Source organism: Phyllostomus discolor, chromosome 11 (assembly GCF_004126475.2).
Source record: "Phyllostomus discolor isolate MPI-MPIP mPhyDis1 chromosome 11, mPhyDis1.pri.v3, whole genome shotgun sequence".
Lineage (NCBI taxonomy): Eukaryota > Metazoa > Chordata > Mammalia > Chiroptera > Phyllostomidae > Phyllostomus > Phyllostomus discolor.
In genome coordinates, this window is record NC_040913.2 from 93387530 (window position 1) to 93408330 (window position 20801).

Below are 20801 nucleotides of genomic sequence, written 5' to 3' on the forward strand. Positions count from 1 at the left end.
AGTCTCGGAGCTGCCGGGACTCTTCCGGAATCATCCAGCTAGAGACTCCTGTGCAGGCCCCGGCCTCCTCGGCGCCACCCCCCCCCCCCGCCACCCACGGGAGAACGGTTACCCGCAGGAGTCCCAGGAGAAGTCGGCGATGCTGGCCAACGTTTGTGTGTGTTCTCAGGACGCGACGGACCGCGGGAGCGGCCACTGAGGCCACGCTCACCCGTCTGGGCACTGCGGGGCTGGGGGCTGCCGAGAGCTGCTGAGGGCGCCCCCCCCCCCCCCGGCTGTGCTCCAGGGCCAGGGGACAGCGTTAGCCCGGACACCCCACTCCCAGGGTCCCCCCCCCCCAGCTCTGCCCCAGCTCTGTGAGGCGGCCCTGTTCTGGGGCCCTGGGCAGCAGCCAAGGGGGCGGCAGCCTCCCGAGCTCATCTTAAAAGTCACGCTCCCGGGCGCCTGCGGCTCTCCCCACGCGCTCCTGCTGGCTTCACCTGGAGACCCGGGGAGACGCTGGCTGGCTGTGCTGCGTTCTGCCACGAAAATTCCTGCAAAAGAGTCTCCTGAAGTGCGGATCGGAACAGATGGGACGGGCTCTTTCCATCTGGGTGTCTTCTCTCCGCCCTCACGGATTGATGACAGAGAAAGAGAATAATATTCTTAAGAATTTATGTCAGCTGTTGTGCTTATGCTGCTGGTTTTTCCGAGGGGACCGTGAGGGAAATGGCATTTCCCACATTTTGGGGGGAGCGAACCTGTGCTCGGATCCGGCCCCGGGGCCCAGGCCTGGGCGCCCCTCGGCGGGCGGGGGGCCGGCATCGCCGATGCAGCAAGAGGCGTGAGTGGGGGCCCCCGGCTGGCCCGCGGTAGGATGTGACCCCCTCCAGGTCACCGGGCTTCCCAGGGCCACCGTGCCGCCGTCCCTGGAAGGGGTAATGACGGCCACGATCCCGACATAAAGGAGAGGATTGCGAACAGTCAGTGAACGAACGCCCTGGGATCATTCTGGTCCCAGCTCTAAGCTCCCCTTCCTCCTTGCTCTTTAGGGACAGGCGGGGGTGGGGGACATGAAGCCTCGGGCCCCGATACCGACCCCCCTGTGAGGGAGAGAACCTCTCCGACTCTCCCGTCCCCGTCGACTTCTAGCTGTGACATTAGACCAGCCAGTGATGCCCAGGGAGCAGTCACGGCGCAGGCCGCCTCCTCCGAGATGTTCGCGCATTTCGGCTGTCCTGGATGATCATTGCCATCCTCACTGGTGCGAAGTTTTTAATTTCTGATTCTATCTCAAGTGCCCTGTTCTCGCCTCCGCGCCCCCCTGGATGGTTTCACTCACACACAACCCTCTCTCGTCGGCTACAGCACGTCCATCTCTCTGGCGCGTCTCAGCTCGGCCGCGGCACGGTTTCGGGGATGTCTGCACCCTTTTCCCGTGCGTCAGACGCCCTGTGCCCTGTTCAGCCCGCCGCTCACCCTCACTCCCCAGCGCCGGCGACATTCCCGGGGCTGCCGGGCCGGGCTCCCGAGACAAGGAACAGGGCGTGCCCAGGAGGGGACACAGGGCTGAAAACCCAGGGGCAGCGCTGCTCCGGGCACTGAGGCCGATGCGGACGGCAGGCTGCCCGGCTGCCCTGTGGGCCGTCCCTGTGGTCCCCACCTGTCGGGGCACCCCACCTCAGGTGACTCCGTTCAATCGGCAGGCCTCTAAGTCACCGGCGTTAGAATTGCATATAAATCAGGGTTTTGTGTTCATGCAAAAGTCAAAGGGCAAAGGCCTCTAGGAAGCGGGTGAAACAGGCTGCCACCGCAGCCCGATCACGCCATGGCACCCGAGGGTTCCGGGAGGCCTCCGGAGGGCGGGCGGGGGGCCCCGGGCTGGGGAAGGGCGGCGAGGCGGGCGGGACCACCCAGCGCTGTGCAGACGCCGACAGGAGCACTCGGGCACTAGATGGCAGCAGGGCCACGTGCTTGCCTTCCGCACCGGCAGCCTCAGCGTCGTCGTGGGGAAAACACGGCGGTGTTAGCACGAAGGCAGCCGTGTTACAGAGCCAACCTATCTGGCGTGACAGCCCCCCCCCCCCCCCCCCCCCCCCCCCCGCACACGGGTGATGGAGAAACAGTTGGGTGTGAACCAGTGTGACTCACGGAGTTATGGTCTCCGCAACAACGGAAGGACGCCCCGTAGACATGCAGGCAGGAACGGGTGTTTACCGGGGCCTGGGGGCCGCTTCCCCGACGGGTGGGACTCGCACGGGTGTTTGCGCACCAGGGGGAGGGGGTGTGTGCAGCGAGGACTCCAGCGGACCCTCGGGGAGGTGCCCGGGGCCTGTCACCCTGGGCCCGGTTTGCAGGTGACACCCGAGTTCGCTGGTCCTGACAGGGCGGACATCCCCCATGAGGCCCAGCCCGGGGCGGCTGGGCTCGGGAAACGGTGTTTAATGGCAAACGGTGTTTAATGGCAAACGGTGTTTAATGGTGGGGTTTTTCTCGGTGGCAACGGTCATTGGGAAGAGCGGTGTGGAGACAGAGCCCCGTTTCTCCAGGAGAGGCCAGCTCTCAGCTCCTGGGGGCGGGCGCGGTTCCGCTGTGTTTCACTTCCGCTGAAGGGCTCGAAGCGAACTCCTGGGTGGGTTCGCGGGTCTGAAGCAGCATGTTAGTCCACTCGGGGAGTGACGGGACGGGGAGCATCCGGGGCCTGGCCTGGAATCACGGAGCCGGCGACAACCCCCGCCCCCCATATGTGCCTCCTCCTCCAGCCTGAACAGTGGAGCCCGTGGATCCCGTGGGAACTCCCACGTGGCTGGTCCAGCCCTCCCTCTTCTCCTTCCCCAGCGGGGGCGGGAGTGAAGGGGGCTCCGCATGTGGGGGACCCAGGCCGCATTCAGGACGGCGACCCCCAGAGAAGCCAGTGTGGCCCCTGGCCTTGAGCGTGCGTGCCTCCAGGCCGGGAGGAGAGTGGGGTGGTGCGCCCGGCAGTGCCGGGGGGGGGGGGCGAGGAGACGAAGGGAAACGTGCTTTGGGGCTGACACCGCAAGACGGCAGCCCTTGCTTTTCCGGACTCTCCCTCACAGAGGCCCAGGGGACAAAGGGGCCCGAGGAGACCAAGACAAGGAAGTAAAACCTTCTGGCCTGGCCGACCTACTGGATCTTGAAGGTTGGGACGAAATGTGGGTGGACTGAAGCGGCACGGCCGTGGCCGGCCACGGGGTCTCGGTGCCACCGAAACTCTCCGAGGTGGCGGGAGACACAGCGCTTCGTGCGGCGCCACACTGGTGCGTGTCAGAAGGGTGAACCCTCCACTCTCCTTCGGGGAACCCTAGCCCTCAGCCGGGGCTCCTGTCTTTCTTCGCATTTACCACCCCCCCACCCCCGAAATGCCTTGCTTCCCACGTTCCCCAGAGACTGCAGGGATCCCTCCTGCGTTGGGGGGGGGGAAGCAGGGTGAAGTCTGGTTCCTTCTGTCAACTTCTGGGACGCTGGAGACCCGCTCCCCCCCCACCCCCAGGGGGGCAGGATCAGAGAGAAGCCCCTGCCCGTTGTCCCCTGAACCCACACCCGGCCGCCCGCTGGGTTTCAGACAGACGCCCACCTGCCCGCGCGCGCCCGTGGGCCACCTTCTCACCAGGCCACACTGTCCATTCAGACCCTCGTCCTGACTCGGAATCTGACCATCTGAGCTGAACCCCCGTGTGCACACAGATAACCCAACGCAGCCCACACCGGGAGCCGGGAAACTGTCCTAACTCCTCGCCAACAGTCCTCTTGCCCAAGGCGAGGTCTCATCGTGGTAACGATGCCACAGCCACGCTCTGTCACTGCCTCGGAGCTCGGGCTTGGGGATGCCTCCTCTCCGCCCGCGCGGCGGCTTCGCTAAGTTAGGCAGGGTCCGCTCCGTCTCTGTGGTCAGCACGAGGCAGAGGTCGGGAGATGGAGGCCGGCCCGCGCGGCGGGTCCCTCCGGTTCTCCCGAGTTGCCTCTCCCCGGGTGTGTGTGGCGTGGGCGCCCAGCAAGTCTGCGCCCTCCAGCCGCCGCGCGGGGGGCCGGTGGGGCGCAGCGGGGCGCGGGGCCGGCGCGGAGGCTGGCGGTCTGGGCTGCCCGAGACAGGCTCGGTCCCCTCTCCGCGGGTAGGGATGGTTGAGTCCAGCCGCCACGGCAGCGGCTCCTTGTGCGCTGGCAGCCTGTCTTCTGCGCTCCCCGCCTTTCCTCTCTAGACTGGCTCTCCTCCCCCCTCGCGCCCCTCCCTCGCTCCCTCCCGCGGCTCCCACTCGCTGGCTCTCTCTCCAGCTGCCTCCGCTCCGGGCTCCAGGTCTCTCCTGGCTGCGCGAGCTCCTCTCTCCGCCTCGCCCCCTCCCGCAGCCTCGGCCTCGGAGCCTCCCGGCCGGCCGGCTCGGCCCCGCAGCCCGGCGGGTGCGCAGCCGCTCAGCCCCGCCGCGGCTCGGACCCGGACCGATGCTATGAGAGGGCAGCGAGCCGGGCGCCCAGACCTGCAGGAGGCGTCGGGCGCGCGCCGGTCTGGCGACCGGGCTCTCGGAGCCGCTCGCCGTGCCCTCTGCTGATTCCCGGCTCTGCCCACAGCCCCGCGCGCCCCGGAGGAGTCGGGAACGTCCGCGAAGAGCCGCCGCGCCGCGCGAGGAGCGCGTGGAATAGCCGCAGACATGACTGCGCGGAGGAAAGCCCGGCCGCCGCTGCCGCTGCTCCTGGTGCCGCTGCTGCTCGGCGCGGGGCTCCTCACTGCGGCGCAGGGTAAGGAGGCGGCCGACCGCGGGGAGGTGGGCGAGACCTCCGAGGCCGCCGGGGAGCGCGGCGGCGGGCGTCTGGCTCCGGGAGGGCAGGGGACCGAGTCGCTGGCCTCTGCAGGCGCCGGGGAAGGCAGCGCCGGAGCCGAGCCGAGCCTCCATCGCGCTCTGGCCGCCCCCCGCCCCCGCCCGCCTTCCCCCTGGCTCCGGCCGAGAGGAAATGTCGCTTCTCGCGGCGGGGAGGTGGTGTGCGTTGTCAGGGCGAACCGAGCCAGACCCAGCGGGGCTGACTGCGCGGCGGCGGCGGCGGCGGCGGCGCGTTGAGTCCACGGAGATGTGGGCACAGCGGGGTCGGGGTGGCGGGGGCTGGTTGCTGGGACTTTCTCCGGACACGGAGCAGCTGGGAAAGTGGCGCGGGCGAAGCCGGCCTGGCAAGTTCGAGCTCTCCGGGGGCTTGGGGCGCCGCCGGCAGCCCCGCCGGCCGGCCGGGCTCCCCGCACCCTTCGCGCATCCCCGCTGTTCCTCCGCCCCTCCCCTCCGCCAGCCTCGGTGGGGACCAGGAGCTACCTCTGCGGGGTCGCCCCCGCCTTCCTCCCCGCGCTCAGCGCTTCGCAAGTTGGAAGGAGCTGGCGAGGCGCCTGGAGGAAGCGGGGAGACCCGAGGGTGTCCCTCCCCGGAGGTACGCGCCGCGGTCACCCCTGCCGCCGGCCGGGAGAGAGGGGCTGCCGGCTCGCCCCCGGGGCTCAGAGCTCCGGGAGCTCGGTGTTCTCCTTGCACCGAGTTGGGGAATGTTCTCCCCGAAGCCGCCTGCAGGCTGCGACCTCGGCGCTGGCACGAGCTCTGCGCTTGTCTATTCTCTGGGGAGGAAAACAAGCTCCCTCTTGATTCCGAGGGGAGAGAGAGGGGGAGAGGGGAGAGAGAATCGATTGATTTTCACATTGGAAAGTACGTGCCCGGCCCCTCATTTGGGCCTCCCCGGGCGCCCCCTCCCCCATCAGTCAACACCCCATCGCCTTACTCCTGGAGATATTTACATAGTTGTTTTGTCTTCCTTTTCAAAGGTCGGAGTCAAATTCTGTAGGCTTTTTAAAAAAATGGTCATTTGCTCTTTCCCCACATAGAATCCCCTTTCCTCGCTAGATTCCTCCATCTTCGGCTTCACCCATTTTCTGTCCCTTCACTGCTCTGGTTTCCAGGGTGACCGAGGAGGCCCAGGACGGTCCCTGGTTCCACGGGGAGCGCCCGGATGGGCCCGGCCCCGGGAGGGGTGGCGAGGAGGGCAGGGCAGCTTCCCCTCCGGCCGCTCTTCTCCGCCGGCGTCGGCTTCAGGGCTGGGTGAGAGCGGCCCGGACCGGCCGCTAGGCGCCCGTCCCCACCACCGTCAGCCAGCCTCCCCAGGGGTGTCTGTGGGGACGCACCCCCAGGACCCTCCGGAGCAAACGGTTGGTGTTAGTGGCCCAGTTCACATTCCCCAGGGTGTGGGGAGCTACCCTCAGACACCTATCCTCCACCCACCCGCCCGGTTGGGTCCCGGCGCCCCGCCTTGGGCGCTGTGCCGGAGCCACCACGGAGGCACGCCGGGTGGGGGCAGCGGTCGCAGGGAGCCGCGGACCGGCTGGAAATGGAGGCGGCGCCGGAACAGTGGAGAGCAAGGGGGCAGGGCTGTCCCCGGGGGTGTCCGCCCATCAGTGTCCGGGGTGGGTCAGGGGCCTGGGGCCAGGACCCGGCTTTGCCCTGTCAGCCCCTGCTCGGAGAGGAAGCACCTGCTATGCACAACTCCTCGAAACTTCCGCCCCTTCCCCTGCACTCAGGGCCCCTCGGCCGGCCCCCTCCTGCCTGGGAGGGCACTCTCCCTTGCCGGCTGCTCTGTGCGCTCCCAGTGCCCTTCCCCCGCAATTAGCAGGGCTTGCTGCTTGGAGACGGCAGCGGCCCTGCCTGGGCTGCTTAATAACCCGCACACGTGTGTGTGGGAGGATTCCGCCCCCACGCGGGTGGGCCCAGGCGCTTGCTGGAGGCGGGGGGCTGGAGCAAGGGAGTAGGGGTGCAGATCCTGGGCAGGGGTGCCCTTGCAGGTCCTAGTACCGACTGGGCACGGGGCGTGCAGTCCCGGCGATCCTGGAGCCCGGAGGGGCAGCTGCAGGGAGGAGAGCGCCTTCTGCTCCCCGAGTCCCAGCTCTGGGCGCCTTGAGGGTCCTTTGAGCACTCATGGCGTGAGACTGGTGTGTGTGTGTGTGCGCGTGCATGCGAGCTCTTGCCTGGCCTGAGCTGAGGTGGGTGTGCAAGGCACCTTCATCACCCCAGCAGGCCAGTCTCCTCTGTGACCCCAGGGTCAGGAGCGAGTGCACTTGGCAGTGTGGAAGCCGGCTGCAGGCCGGAGGGCGGCTGGGGACCCGCGCCAGCCAGCACCGAGTCTCCCCTGGTGCCCTCGCGCTGCCGGGCTGGGTCTCAGGGGCTCTGGGGAGCCCTGGTGGCGAAGGTGGGGCCTCTGCTGAGGGGCTCCAGTTGTTGGCTTCCTGCCGGGCACAGGTCTTTCTGGAGAAGCAGCGCTTGTTCTGGGACGACGCAGCCCGGTGGCCCCAGGAGCTGCTGGGTGTGCACGGGTGGGTGGTGGCTCCTGCTGTGGCGAAGGCTGCTGGGGAGTTTTTGGTGTGCGGGGCATCATTCGTGACCTGTTTGCCGAGTCCCGAGCGGCTGGAGAGGCTGCAGCTGCTCTCCCTGGCACCGGGCGCCCTCCATTCCCAGCCGTGAGCCTTAGCTGCTTGTGTTTCTCAGCTCCGGGGCAGTGCTGGGGGGCCCCAGGGCTCGCTTCTGGTGCTTTTTCTCCTTTCGACGATGGCTGCTATTGCAAAGGTTGAGTCCCAAGTGTGCACGGTGCCTTAGAAGCTGCAATTTCGCAGGGACCTCTGGAGAGAGGAGCAGGCTCTGAGCATTCTCATCGAGCTAATCGGTGGAGTGATCCTTCCAAGAGCACTCCCGTTTGCGCCCCAGATCTGGAGCCGGCCTGCTGGGCAAACACGCTTGGCTCCTCCGCCCTCGCTCGCTCGCTCGCCTTCCTGCAGTTAACTTGCGGGCACGCTCAGCCTCCCCACAGGGCCGGGTACTGGAGTTCCCGGAGGAGGTCTCGCCCAGGAAGCCTGGGACAGAAGTGTGTTTGTCACAGGTTTTCATTCTAACATTCCCTAGGTCTCCCCACAGAGACAAGCCACGTAACCAGGCACTGCCAAACCCAGGTAACTCAGCAGACACACACACGCACACACACACACAGGCACACACACACACGCAGGCACACACAGCAGCTTCCGCAAACCTGTGGGCTTCTACTTGAGTTCCCTTTTAACAATTCCCATCGCCCCGGGGAGGACGCTGAGACCGTTCATTTGCCGGCCAGACTCCTTTACAGCCGGGCCCCTGCCCACGCTCTGACCCATTGCCGCCGTTCACGGGGAGCCCCTGACCCGTCACACACCAGGACGGTGGGCCACAGAAGGGGCAGTTAATGTTTCTGCAGGCCTGCTTTGCTTACACATATTTCTATTGTGTTGTCAAGGGGATTGCTTTTTTTGTAATTTTTTATTTTTTTTTGTTTCAATTTGGAACTGTTTAGTCGGAAAGCACTTGTGTGTCTGGAGCTCCCTGCGGTGCCCAGCTGGGGATTATAAGTCTCTAAAAAGGTAAGGAGAGGGGAGGCTTTCTTCCGAACTGAGAGGCTTGGTGAACTTGAACGTGAAGAGCAGGGCCAGGAGGGGCCCTTAAACAGGTCCCCAGAAGTCCGAGACAGGTGGTAAGGTGGAGGCGGGCCTCCCCAGCGCCCAGCGTCTCCCCAAACACGGGTCTGCAGAGAAGGGGAGTCGCTCTGCTCCCGCGTGGGCTTTCCGCTGCTCGGCCGTGGGCGGCGCCAGGAGGGCTGGCCACGCGGAGGGACTTGGAAACTCCTGCAGGCAAACAGCTCCTCCCAGGGGCCGCGCGCCTCGGGTCTCCAGTGTATTGCCACAAACACCAGCAGAGCTTTGAAAATGTCACGAAAACGGCCCGGCTTCCTTTAAGAACTAGACAAACAAGGGCTGGCTGGGTGGCCGGCTGGCGCTTGCCGTGGACGAGACAGTCGAGCCGGAGTGGACGTCTCCAAGTCGCCCTGATGCGAGCCGCACGCGAAGTGCCCGGCGCCGAGCCGAATTCCCCGCGCGCCTCCCCCAGGCTTCCTGCTGAGCTCACGCTGGAAACGCGCCACCGCCACTTGCAGACTCGCCGTCTGAACTTGACTTTCCCTCTGGCCTTCTGTGCTTCCGGGAGGTTCCTGCGCCCCTGGAATGACGTCACTGAACATGGGGGGACCCCTCGCGCCGAGCAGAGGGCCAGCTCCGCCATCTTTTATTTTGGTTTCACGCGTTCAGCCAATCAGTCCGAGGGCGCCGGGTGGGTAAAGGGGCAGAGGTTCCGCGGCCTGCGGGGTTTGCACCTTTGGGTCGCGCGGGGTGCCTAGAAGCCCGCGGGTCCCTGCGCGGGGGGAGGAGGCGCTGGGGTGCCCGAACCGGCCGCGCGGTGGCTGATGGGACCACACCCGCTCCGCTCTGGGGCCGGGGCCGCGGTGGCAGCCGGAGGTGGCGGTGGTTTGGAGGGTCGCTCCGGCTCCAGGTGACGCCTCAGGGGAAGGAGAAGATTCTCTGGCTGCCGTGCAACCAGCTCGTCCCGAAGGAAATGGAGCGTTGGGAGCACAGCCGCTGTGCTGGGCTCTCCGGATGTCCAGCCCGGGACACCCCGTCAGTGTCAGCATTGGTCGTGCAGGGTGTTTGCCTGAGCGCACGACAGTCACCCTCCTCCCCACTGTGGCTCTAGGACGACGCCAGTGACCTTTCACTAATTAGCACGTCTGCATTCGGGCTAGAATTGCTCCCCTGTACTGAGGTGGATAAGGGACAGAGTTAACATTCCCACCGTGTAAAAAAGAAGAGACGGAAACTGTTCAGCTGAATTGGTTAAAATAACCGACTTTGCAGAAATAGTCCACAACCTGTAAGGTTCGTTTTCCCACCCAAAAGATCAACGTGTTTTGGATGCAGAATATGAGACACGTTCCTGCCCCACCCCCCGCCCCCTTTAAGTTCGGGTGCAATGTCTCTCAACCATGTGCACCAACCAGTGATTTCTGGGAGAGGAAGATGCCATCCACACCTGGGGGGGGGGGTGCTGCACGATCTTTCCTTCCCCTCCCGCATCTTCCTGCGGGCAGGAGGCAGCCGGCCCCCGCCAGGCACGCGGTCTCGGCCCCAGAGCCCACCGCTGAAAATGTTGCGGACGTCTGACCGAGGAGTGAAATTTCAGCGTGTGGCCTGGAGGTCCAATCAGCGTTACTCTGACCTCAGCGGCCACGTCTATTTCCGGCGGAAACGTCTGTGGTGGTTGGAAGAACACGCAGGCGTGGACACCTGTTACAAATGACGACGTGTGTCGCCCTAAGGAGTTTTGTGACGTCCTGGTTGAAATCTCCCTGCTTCATGGAGGGCTCACCTTGGGCCTGGGAGGCTGGGAAGGGAGAGGGGCGTTTCGGCACAGCCAGGCTCTCCGAATGCGGTGGGGTAAACCAGATGCTTCTCACTGGCGCGTGCCTGCGTTGTTTGCGAAGAAGCGAGTCACGAATGATGCTCTGTGAGTTCATGCTGACTCTTGTCCCCGACGCGAGGCCAAGAGGAACAGAGGCAGGAAGGACTCATCGTCGGTGACGCACCGGTTTTATCATCAGGGCGTTCCTGACTGCAACCTGAGCTTTAAAGTAGGAGAAGTCTTGGCTCCGTTCCACGTACCTTTCACTCCTTTATCTTTCTTTTTCGGTTTGTGTATCCTGGAGACCCTTGATCTCAATTAAATTCCAGAAAAGCCAGTGTGACACGTGGATATTACAAACGTAAACCCCACTTCCGTCGCAGCGACGGAGATCATGGTGGGCGGCCCGTGCTGGGGGCGGGGCGGGGCGGGGAGGCAGAGCAGCCTCTGAGGACACTCGGCGGGTCCCCAGTGTTTCGTGGCTACGCGCTGCTGTCTGTACTTGACACGTCACCTCTCTCATCGTGGCTGTCGGCATTATGGCCGTGATGGGAAACCCTTGAATATTTTTGTAAACTCGATGTGCATAAGAATCACGTGAGGTCTAGTGTAAATGTAAATCCCGGGGCCCCTCCCCCAGGGGATTCTCAGTAAGTGGGTTTTGGGTGTTGCCAGACATCTGCATGATGTCTGTCCGTCCATCCGTCCGTCCATCCACCTATCTACCACTCATCTCTCCACTGGTCTGCCTCTACCTCCTTTTCAAGGAAAAGCATGAGAATCTCATAACCTATTTACCGAGCCCTCACAGGCTAATTGGCCCACGCTGATTCCATGATGAATGTACCATATTGTAAAATCGTGCAATTATTCCTGAAGGTTTCTTCTGTATCATCGGTGCCTCCGGTATCCACGCTCATTATTCTATGCTGTTTAATCCTGTTTTTTTTCTTTTCTTTTTTTTAAAGAAAGGCTTTACAACAAAGCTGAGATTCACGCTCCCTATCCGTGATGTTTATATCTTGGGAAAACGTCAAAGGATAATTATATTCTTTCATATAAAAATACTGTGTGAATGAATTATTTTATTTTTTCCTTTTACTGTTCAGTATACTCTGATACGATTAGTGTTGTGTAAGAAGGAGCTAAATGTTGGATTAGAATTAGAACTATTTGGGGAATGATCTCCAATCAGTGAAAAGCCTCTGAAATCGATGGTGAGTTCTAAGCTGTCCTTTTCTGGGCGCGTGGAGAATTCCTGGGCCTGTACTTGGGGAAATGTGACCGGTTCCCCTCCTGGTTTTGGTAGGAAGGACCGTGACTGGCCTTTCACACGCGGCTCATTCCCTACTGGCCTTGGCACTCGTGCACCGTGTATGGTGGACGGTCCCCTCACTCACGGCCTCGTCACATTCCCCACCTTTGACATGACAGGTGCTGGAAGCCCTACCCAGTGACTCTCTGAATTGTCGCTCCCTTTTCTGTCACTGAATTGCTAATCACCACCACAAACATTTGACTTTTCTGCCCATGCTAATCATCAGGGTCGCCGAAAGTTCAGCACAGCTCCTTCTTGGGGAAAATGCTGGGTTCTCCTGAACTTAAGGATGCTCAGCTTTCTTTCCAGGGGCGGGCGGGTGGCCGGCGTGCGCTCCGAGGCCGTCGGCGACCTTCGGCTCCGGGTTTCAAACCGTCGTCTTTTCCGACGGGTAGGGAAGCCTCGGTGGCGAAGGCAGCTGTGGACCGTTGGGACCTGCAGGCCATGATGGCCACGCCACACGGAGGAGAGGGGGACCCCAGCAACACGAGAGGGGGTGCATTTGCACAGGCGTGAGCTGCGTGGGGTGCCCGCGTCCCTCCGTGTGCTCGAGGCAGGAACTCCTCCAGCCTCCGTCTCGCCTCCCTGGTCCTAGCTCCGTCTTCTCCCCCAGCCCTCACGAAACACGCGCCCTGCGAACACCTCCAGACGCATCTGGCCTCCAGGGCTTTGTTCCGCGTGCGCTGGTTACGGCCGTGTGGCGCGGGGTCGCGACCCCATACATGTGTGCCCTTTCCACAGAAACAATGGGAGCGTTTACACAGAGAGATCTTAACACTCTCAGCAAAATTGTAGATAGCAAGGGAAAGTTGAGCGCGAAAAGCCATCCTGTTCCCGTTAGGTGGAATTATTTCCGTTCAGTGACATCTTAAGTATCTCCGCTGAACGGCTCTCATCTCGGGGAAATACACCAGTGTCTCAGCTCTGCTCCTCCCCCCTCCCCGCGCCCCCAGTGAAGTCCGGGGGGCAGAGGGGAGCCCTGGGAAGTCTGGGCTCTGGAACGGGACTGGAGAAGTCCCCTCCTTCTCTTGAAGGACCGTGCCGTGCGCCTGCCTGCGCCGCTCACCAGGAAAACGCCAACTCCCGGTCCCCGACTGTCCCCTCCACGCTTCCCTGAGGCAGTGGGGCCTGGGGCTGCCCTCACGCAGCTGGCGTTCTTACTTCCAACAGGAATGAAGACAACCACCCACGAGGAAAAACAACAACAACTACCCACAACTACCCACGTAGTCACTTGATTTAATTAGTATTTATTCAAATACTCGGCTGAGAGAGAGACTGCGCATGTCAGGGAGAGGTGTCCACCTGTAAGAGGGGGACGCCTGGCCGCCCCGGAGGAGGAAGGACAAGGGTCCCGGTCAGCGGGAATGAGGGGGCTGCGTGAGAGCCGGCCCGAGGACAGAAGAAGCTTCTTTATGTGTCACGTGTGTGGATGACCCTGCAGACGCTGGATGCATCCCCATCTGGGGCAGGCCTGGCTTTGGGTCTCCTCTCCCGCCCTCCCCCCGGGGCCAGGGGCCCAACTCCGGCCTGGACGACAGGTCTGTTTGTTGGAAACCACGTTTTTGTCAGGCTAGACTCTGTTCTCCAGGTTCCACGCCGTTAGCGACTTCCACTTTCTGCTGTGATGGCCTCCAGAGTGCGGTGCCCACAGGACACGGGGTGGGAAAAACAATCCCACACGCCACACACAGCCTCTCCGGGGCCCTGGCCTCCCAGCTGCCAGTGTGGGGGCCGCATACGCCCATGCGGGAGCCGGCGTGCCCCCCCACTTCGAGAGGCCGAAGCCCCCACTCTGCCCTCCATCCGAGTTCCTTTGTTTCTCGCTGCATTTCCCCATCATGGGTCGTGATGTCGGGCATCGTGAGTCTGGGGTCATTTCTTTAAAAAACCTCGTCGGTTGTTGGCTGGTTTTGTTTTGTTTCCGCCCGTGCGCATCACGCCCGCTGCGTGGATCTGCGTCCCGGGAAACCGGGAGACGCCCGGGCAACAGCGAGCATCGGGGTGCCTCCCTCCTCCCACCTCCAGCCGCATCTCCCCTGGAGACCCTGCCCGCCGCGCCCCTCAGTGAGCCACGCGCGTGGGTGCGAGGGACACATCTGGGGAAGAGACTTGTGGGAGAGAGTGACACCGTCCAGTCACCCTCGAGGATTCATTTGTCCCCGCGCCGACGCAGGCGCGTGGCGTGCGTTGCGACCTCAGCCGAGTCACCGCTCTGCGGTGCGTACCTGACGCATGCGCGCTCCCTTCTCACGGTGGTTCCTTCTGCGCACACGGTGAGTCACCGCGGTGCCTGCGTTTCTTCTTCTTCGGGTGACGATCTCTCTCTCGGTGACGTCACAGCATCCCCCGTAGACACGCCCACCTGCCATCCGCACCTGGATCTCCACGGCGGCCTTAGCTCTCCGCTGGCAGCAGGGAGAATTACGTGAGCGGATTCGGGGGACAGGGAGGACCTGGTCGGCCTCATGCGTCGGCCCCTGCAATTACAAAGTTACCTTCCCCGTGCGTTCCCGTGAACTCAGGAGACGTGGGGGGGGACCAGCTGCCAAGGTGTTTGAGCGATGAGGGGTCTTCTGACCTGAAAGCGCAGGCTGAATTCTGAGGGTGATTGATATCTCCCAGCAAATGTGTTTTTCTCTCAGTTTTCATGACGGATGAACACCAGGAGGCCTTTTAAAAAAGAGTTGGTTCGAAGTCATATGAAGTGCGGTGTGGCAAGGTGAGGGCCCTGTCACCGCCCCTGCAGTGGCGGAGTGGGTCCCCGTCTGGGGGTGAGAGAGGGGCCAGTGAGCACGGAGCGAACACAGCTGCCCGCGTGAGAGACCGGGCCTCGCCTGTCTCGGCCGTGGAATTAGGATAAGAGGACCCAAGCCGCTCTTCCCCGCCCGCTAACGGCTGCTCACTCTGTGTCCCCCATCGAGGGGAGAGAGGGGCGGGAGGCCAAAGGCGTTTTCGGAAGGACCGTGGTGTGTATGGTCCGCTGTCCCCAGGTCTGTCCTCTGCAGGACCAGACCCCACCGGGACCCGCTGAAGTGGCAAGGCCGGTCACGGGGTCACAGTGGAGGGCAGTCTCCCGTCTCGGCCCCGTCTGCACCAGCTACCGAGCGCTGCTGCGTAACGCCATCCCGCCGGCCGGCGCAGCAGCTACAGGCGCACGTGCCAGCGCCTCCCCGCCCCTGTGGGCCGCCCCGGCCCTCGGCTGCTGGCCTCTCGGACTGCAGTCAAGGTCGGGGCGGGGACACCCTTGTCCTCGGCAGCCCGGCCGGTCGGGGTGCCTCCCGCTTCCACGGTGACTCATGACTCAGGTGGCTGGCTGGCAGGAGTCCCGTTCCTTGTGGCTGCGGGGCTGAGAGCCTGAGCTTGTTTCTTGAGGTCACTGTCCGTTCCTAGAGGCCAGCCCCATGTCCTTGTCGCGTGGGGCTTCCCAAGGTGGCCCGGAGCCCAGGGAGGAGAGAGAGAGGGAGACTCGGGCAGGCTGGGAGCTGCAGGGTCACTTGCAGTCACAGCATCATGGACACACAGTCGCCGCTGCCCCGTCCTGTTGGTTAGAAGCCAGGCCGTGTCCCGGCCACCCCACTCGGAGGCGAGTCACACAGGTGTGACCACGGGGAGGCGGGGCCGTGGGGCCACCCCTACCGTCTGTCCACGTGACCATGCTGGAAATACGCGACTCTATGCAGAGCCTCATATGGCCTCTAGGCCCAGGGTCTAGGGCCTGACTGAAAAGAGGCAATGAACCCAAGTTAGTGCTTTACAGAAAGAACCAACACAAACGGTACCTGTGGGACAGGGTCCCCGAACGTATTGCTGCTCCAAAGGACGTCTTAGACAACGCTGCCTTCACATCCGATGCGTTTATGGAACAACGGATGCGTCGCGAGTTACCCCAGCACACGGGGAGGCCACGTCCCGCGGGACCGCTGTCTATCCAGAGAGATCTGCGGGGCGGACAGATGGTCCACGCCCGTGCGTCGTGTGCACGGTCGCCCGTGTGAGCCCCGGACACGCCCGCTCCTGCAGTGACAGGCGCCCGTCCATCGTGGCCCCTCCCCAGCGCTGGGGACCCGACGGGGCAGGAACGCCCGTCGTCCTCAAGTAACCAAACACACCGCGCAACACGCCGCCCTGCCCACGGGCAGGTGTTTCCACGGCGGAAGGTCGAGTTGAGAATTCAAAGCAGAATGTGTGTTGTTTCCGTTCACAGGTGGGGAAGAGGCGAGCCCCTCCCACGCCCACGGAAAAACTACCCCGAGGGCAGGCACATCGCAGCCTGGACAGTTACGTGTCGCTTGATCCCTTGAATAGGCTACTTTGAATAAGCACTTCTCCCGCCTAAAATGGCAGTTCTTAAACAGGGTTACTTAAAACAGCCACCACAAAGAAAAGGAGCTCTTTGCAGACACATTATAAGATGTTTGAACTTGCGGCGACCTTGACATCTGGAAGCCCGTGTGTGTCTCGATTTGCCGGTGTCCAGGGGAGTTCCGTGTGGCACACAGATGCGGTGGGACCGTTAGGACGGGGCCTGTCTGAGTGGAGTCTCTTGTCACGGGAGCCCCCACCTGCTGAGGACCCAGTGTTCCTTCTGCCCCCGCCAGGGCCCAGCCTGGCACCCCCGGCCCCGCTCCTGCCCCCGGTGCCTCTCTGCTGCACCCCGACCTGGCGGGGAAGTCAGGGTGGCCAGGCAAGTGCTGGGCTTACATGTCAGACCCGATGTCACCCTGGAGCTGGCGACGTGCCGTGGTCAAGCCGCACCCTCGGAGAGGGAGGCCCCGGAGCCGCAGGGCCCTCGGGGGCGGGAGGAGTGCTGGAGGGTGCGTGTAGCAGCTGCGTCCAATGGCGATTTCAGCGATTTCTCTTAGGCCATTGCAAACCACAGCGGTGCGACGCCGGGTGTCAGCTGGTTAGTACATTTGCTGTCGATCTACTTTGAACGGCACCCTCCCCACTGCAGAACACTCCATTGCAGGGAGCTCAGCACCGAGACATTTTGTGTGTTAGGGCTGCTCAGATCGTCACTAATTCGGTTGGACTTCGGGTGCTTAGACTCCTTCACCATTAAAGGGACTCGAATCATGAAATAACTTGGCAGGAGTGCGGCGCCAGGTCGCCCGGGCGATGGGCAGCTGGCGTCACTCGAGGGGAACAACTTGTCTGTGTTTCCATGTGCTCAGGGGTCCCCCTGTGGCCAGTCCCCCCCCACCCCAGAAATGCTGTGCTTTGTGCTCAACGGTGGTTGGGAGGAAGCTCAGCAGTCAGGGCTCGGTTCCCACCTCGGCCCCCCACAGAGAAAACACAACCCCGAAACATCTGACCCTGGTTGCTTCCTCGTTGCAAAGCGGCCACTGACTTGACTCACTATTATAAGTGTCTGTGGGGTGAGCACACGAGAAAAGCCTAGAACTCTGCCCGGGAGACCCCAAACTCAAACCGACGTTAGCGACCATTGTATAATGGCGACTGAAACACCGGACTGTCGATTCCAGGTGTGTGCTGGAGAAAGCCCTGTTTTTCTGGAGGGCAGCTATTTGTACGTGGAAATAAATCATTAGAGCTGGATAAAATCGAGTGTCTTCGATGTATAAGGATAATCCTGGTCTTAGTTTCTAGAATTCTGTGGGACGCACAAAATGCTCTCCTAGCTCCTACCTGGTTGGCAGATGAAAACAGAGACTTTTCCGCCGGGCCAGGTGATAGCAGCATCAACCTCCGGACTCGACCTTGGGCATCGCCTTCTGTGGCAGGGACACCAAGTGCTCAGTAACGTCACCCAGGGAAGATGCATTTTGAGGTTTACGGCGGCCAGGAAGTCTTGGCATTGGGAGTGACCCTGAGAGGAGCCGTAAGAGAAAACAGTAAATAAAATCTCTCCCCGGCAGGAAGGCCCTAGAGAGTCTGTTTGTCTTCATGTCTGGCCTGTTGGTGGCCAGAACTCTGCACGGCCACGTGGTGCGTCTGCACCCTGACAGGGTTCCTGTGTGTTTCTCCAGTTCTTCTCCTCGAGAACGGCATCGGGGGCATCCTTTCCCAAAGGGCGTCCGACTCGGACCGACTCACTGATGGGTGCTGTGGGAAGGGCGGCGAGGTCAGGTTTTCGCCGGGGGGGGGGGGGGGCAGCTGCCACCCCCGTGGACAGTGGTGGCCTGAGAGTCTGGGGGGACTGGGTGCTGCGAAGAGCCTCCTCCCCGACACAGGGAGCCGCCCAGGGCTCACTCCTCCACCCGGGAGATTCCCTTCCCCGCTGTCTGCTACCACCAGTAACCCCACGCAGGGCAGCCGCGCTCTGTCCTGCCCCACGCTGGGCTGCCTCTCTGTTGTTCCCTGGTCCCTCGGGCGGAGCCACCAGGAGTCCTCAGCCTCCTTCCCCAGTTTCCCCGCCACCCCCTTGAAGCAACGCCCTTTCGGGCAGGTGCGGTGCCTGGAGCCCGCGGGCTGGCTGGCGGCTCCGTCTGAGCCCCGCGCCTCCTGGCTGGGGCCGCTCCCTGAGCCGCAGTCTCTTCCTCCGCAAAGGAAGTGGTTTTGCCGTCCCCGCCCCCTCCCAGCCCTGACATTCTCTGACTTCGGAGTCCGGCAGCAATCAGCTAATCCATACACACTTAGAGGGTTAGAGCAGGGCAGCCATAAATTCAATAAGGCCACTTGCAGCCAGGAGGGGGAATCCATCCACGCTGTGTGTGTGTGTGTGCGTGTGTGTGTGCGTGTGTGCGTGCTCAGTTCCTCTTTTAACTTCCTTCCTCCTCATGCTTTGAATCCAGCAATCTGTAGTAGTTCTCCTCAAAGGACACAGAGTAGATATTTCTTTTAATGAGTATAAGTTGGAATTAATTACTCTTCAAGCCCGTTTCTCCTGCTATTTCACCACCCCTTTGAAAAATCAGTCACCTCGGCGGGTTAAAAGCACAGTTCTCCATTCCGTCTCCGTTCACACGGGCCACGAGGTCACACTGATTATCTCCATTCCCCGGGCCTCGGCCCTCCGGGGAGATAAGTGTTCGCGGCGGCTGCGGGGCACAGGCTCCCCACCCCCCCGAGTTATCTCCGAGTGCGAATTGTGCTGCGTGCCGCGTGCGGTGGCGAGAGCGTCTGTGTCCTCCCGGCGCTGGCCCTCCGTACGTTCCGGACCTGGACCTGCTGTCGCAGAACGTTCTCCCCCTTTCCCAGCCCTCAGTGCTGACACCAACAGCTACTTATTACACGCAGAGGCTTGCACACTTGCAAAGTGCTTGTGCTGCTTCACGGCACACGGCCGCGGAGGGGAACAGCTCAGTGCTGTGTCTCCGCTCCTGCTTTCCTGCCGAGGAACCGGACGCAGCTGGCCACGGGGTCTGTGTTGCGGAGCGAAGACCACGGGTGTTGTCCCAGGCTCCGTGTTCATCGTGGGTCTGCGGGTCTTCTCACTGTCCTTACCTGCCAACCACTGCCCGAGCCTGCTGCCACGTAGCTGTCGGTGAGAGAAGCCTCCAACAGGCAGGGAGTGCTTATACCGGTGTGTCTGCGGCAAACTCACGGCATGCTGGGGCGGAGTCGCTCATGGGTCGGAGGATGGAAGTGTTGCCGCCTCTCTTATGCCCTGGGGGTTACGGCGGGGGCCCGAGGGGGCTGGAACCTCTGATTGGGAGGCAGGATCGCTAACGAGGCCGCGTGCTCTCTGAGGGCGGTTACTCCTCCAAGGGGTCTGAGAAGGGCGTGCAGAGGGGTGTGGACTTCGACACACGGGAGCCGTGGATGGGGCGGGCTTGGGCAGAGAGAAACCTGGGCTGTGCCTGTCCACCCGCAGCTGTCCGGGCGGGAATTCTCGACCAGATCACTCTGTGGGTGATCCCTTTGGGGGTAGATTACTCCCGAGCCCTGTTTTGTCCATAGAAAGAATGACAGAACTCCGTGCCAATTGTATTTGTCATACAATTAGTTATAACACGGTGACTGAGTCTGTTCCTGAAGAGTCTCGTCTAGGGAGCTGCCTCCCGCGTGATTTTTCTTGAAACCATTTCTCTTTCTTCCTCCCTCCCTCCCTCCCTTCCTCCCATCCTTCCTTGTTGGCTGGTCATTCTCCTTCAGCCCTTCCGTGGGGCTGTGCACACGGCGGGTGTAGAGTCTTCTAAGGCTCTGTCAGCAGCCGTGAGTGTGGCCAGACCCTGGACGTGCAGACTGGACGCGGTCAGGGCAGCCCTCTGGCCACCGCAGCCCCCCGTCCACGGCACGCTGCACGTGGCCTGCACTCTGGGACCGGCCCCGTGGGCAGACGGGAGAACCTAGAACTTGCCCTTGTCTTGCACTGTGGCACCTAAATCATTATTTTATTTTATTTTATTTTTTACATTCCCCTTTGTTTCAGGGCACAGACAGGCTTCGCAGAAAAATGTTGCCAGCCGGGTTGATCGTGTTGGCTGTCTTGTTTGGGGGGGTGGGGGTGGGGGGAAGGCATGGACCGGGGGCTGCGCCTGCTCAGAAGAGGCTGAGAAGCCTCTACGCCAAGCCCCGGGGTTCCTGACCTCTCCGGGCGGATGGGCGGCGAATGCACGCACCTTCTGCGAGTCCCGCACCGCGCGCGGAGGGCTCCGGTGACGGGCCGGTGGGGAGTGACATCATTCCGGGGCGGGGCGTGCTTGAAGGCCTGTGGGAGACCTGGGGGGTTGCGGCGTGGAGGACGTCGTCCGCGTGATGTCTGGTCCACAGACGCTTCGACTCGTCTCTTCCTGGGCAGGAACACACCCTCTAGGTTTCGGGAGACGTCGGCCAGGCGTCCGCGGTATTACGTTGGTTTGTGCGGCAACACGCAGCCTTCCAGGGCTGGAAGGCGTTCCGTCGTCTGGACTGGGACACGCGATGCTTCAGGACGAGTAATTCATGGTTTCGGTGCAAGTGAACGTCACCTGAGCTCTTGAGATTAATTTAAATATCGATTCGTTAGCCTCGCCGGGCGTCCCCGTGAGTTCGGTCCTCTGCTGGAGATGCAGCGGATCGCAGTGCTGCGTGAGGTCTCAGAGCCGTGCCCGCCAGCAGCGAGCACTTACAAGTAAGGTAGGGTTGTTCTTCTCAGTAATATGATCGGGGTAATCAAACACACTCTAAAAAGATTATAAAGTGTGCTACAAGATACCGGCTCTAAAAGAACGTGCATTTCTCAGTCTGCTCTTACATGTAATAAACATGAGACAACATGCCTCCCCTTTGCTTGGCCCCGCGTTCCGAATACTTTGGGTCTTGCACACAGTTCT

At 62.3% G+C, this 20801-nt stretch overlaps 1 protein-coding gene across 1 annotated transcript in view; it reads left to right on the forward strand.

Annotated features, from left to right (window-relative positions):
• Positions 1-4323: 4323 nt before the first annotated feature.
• LOC118497255 (CUB and sushi domain-containing protein 1-like) overlaps positions 4324-20801 on the forward strand; it is a 498451-nt gene continuing 481973 nt past the window's right edge. Inside the window, exon 1 of the mRNA XM_036011115.1 lies at positions 4324-4728. Within this exon, the coding sequence (XP_035867008.1) occupies positions 4641-4728 (88 nt within the window). The 5' untranslated portion in view covers positions 4324-4640. The remainder of the gene's footprint in view (positions 4729-20801) is intronic.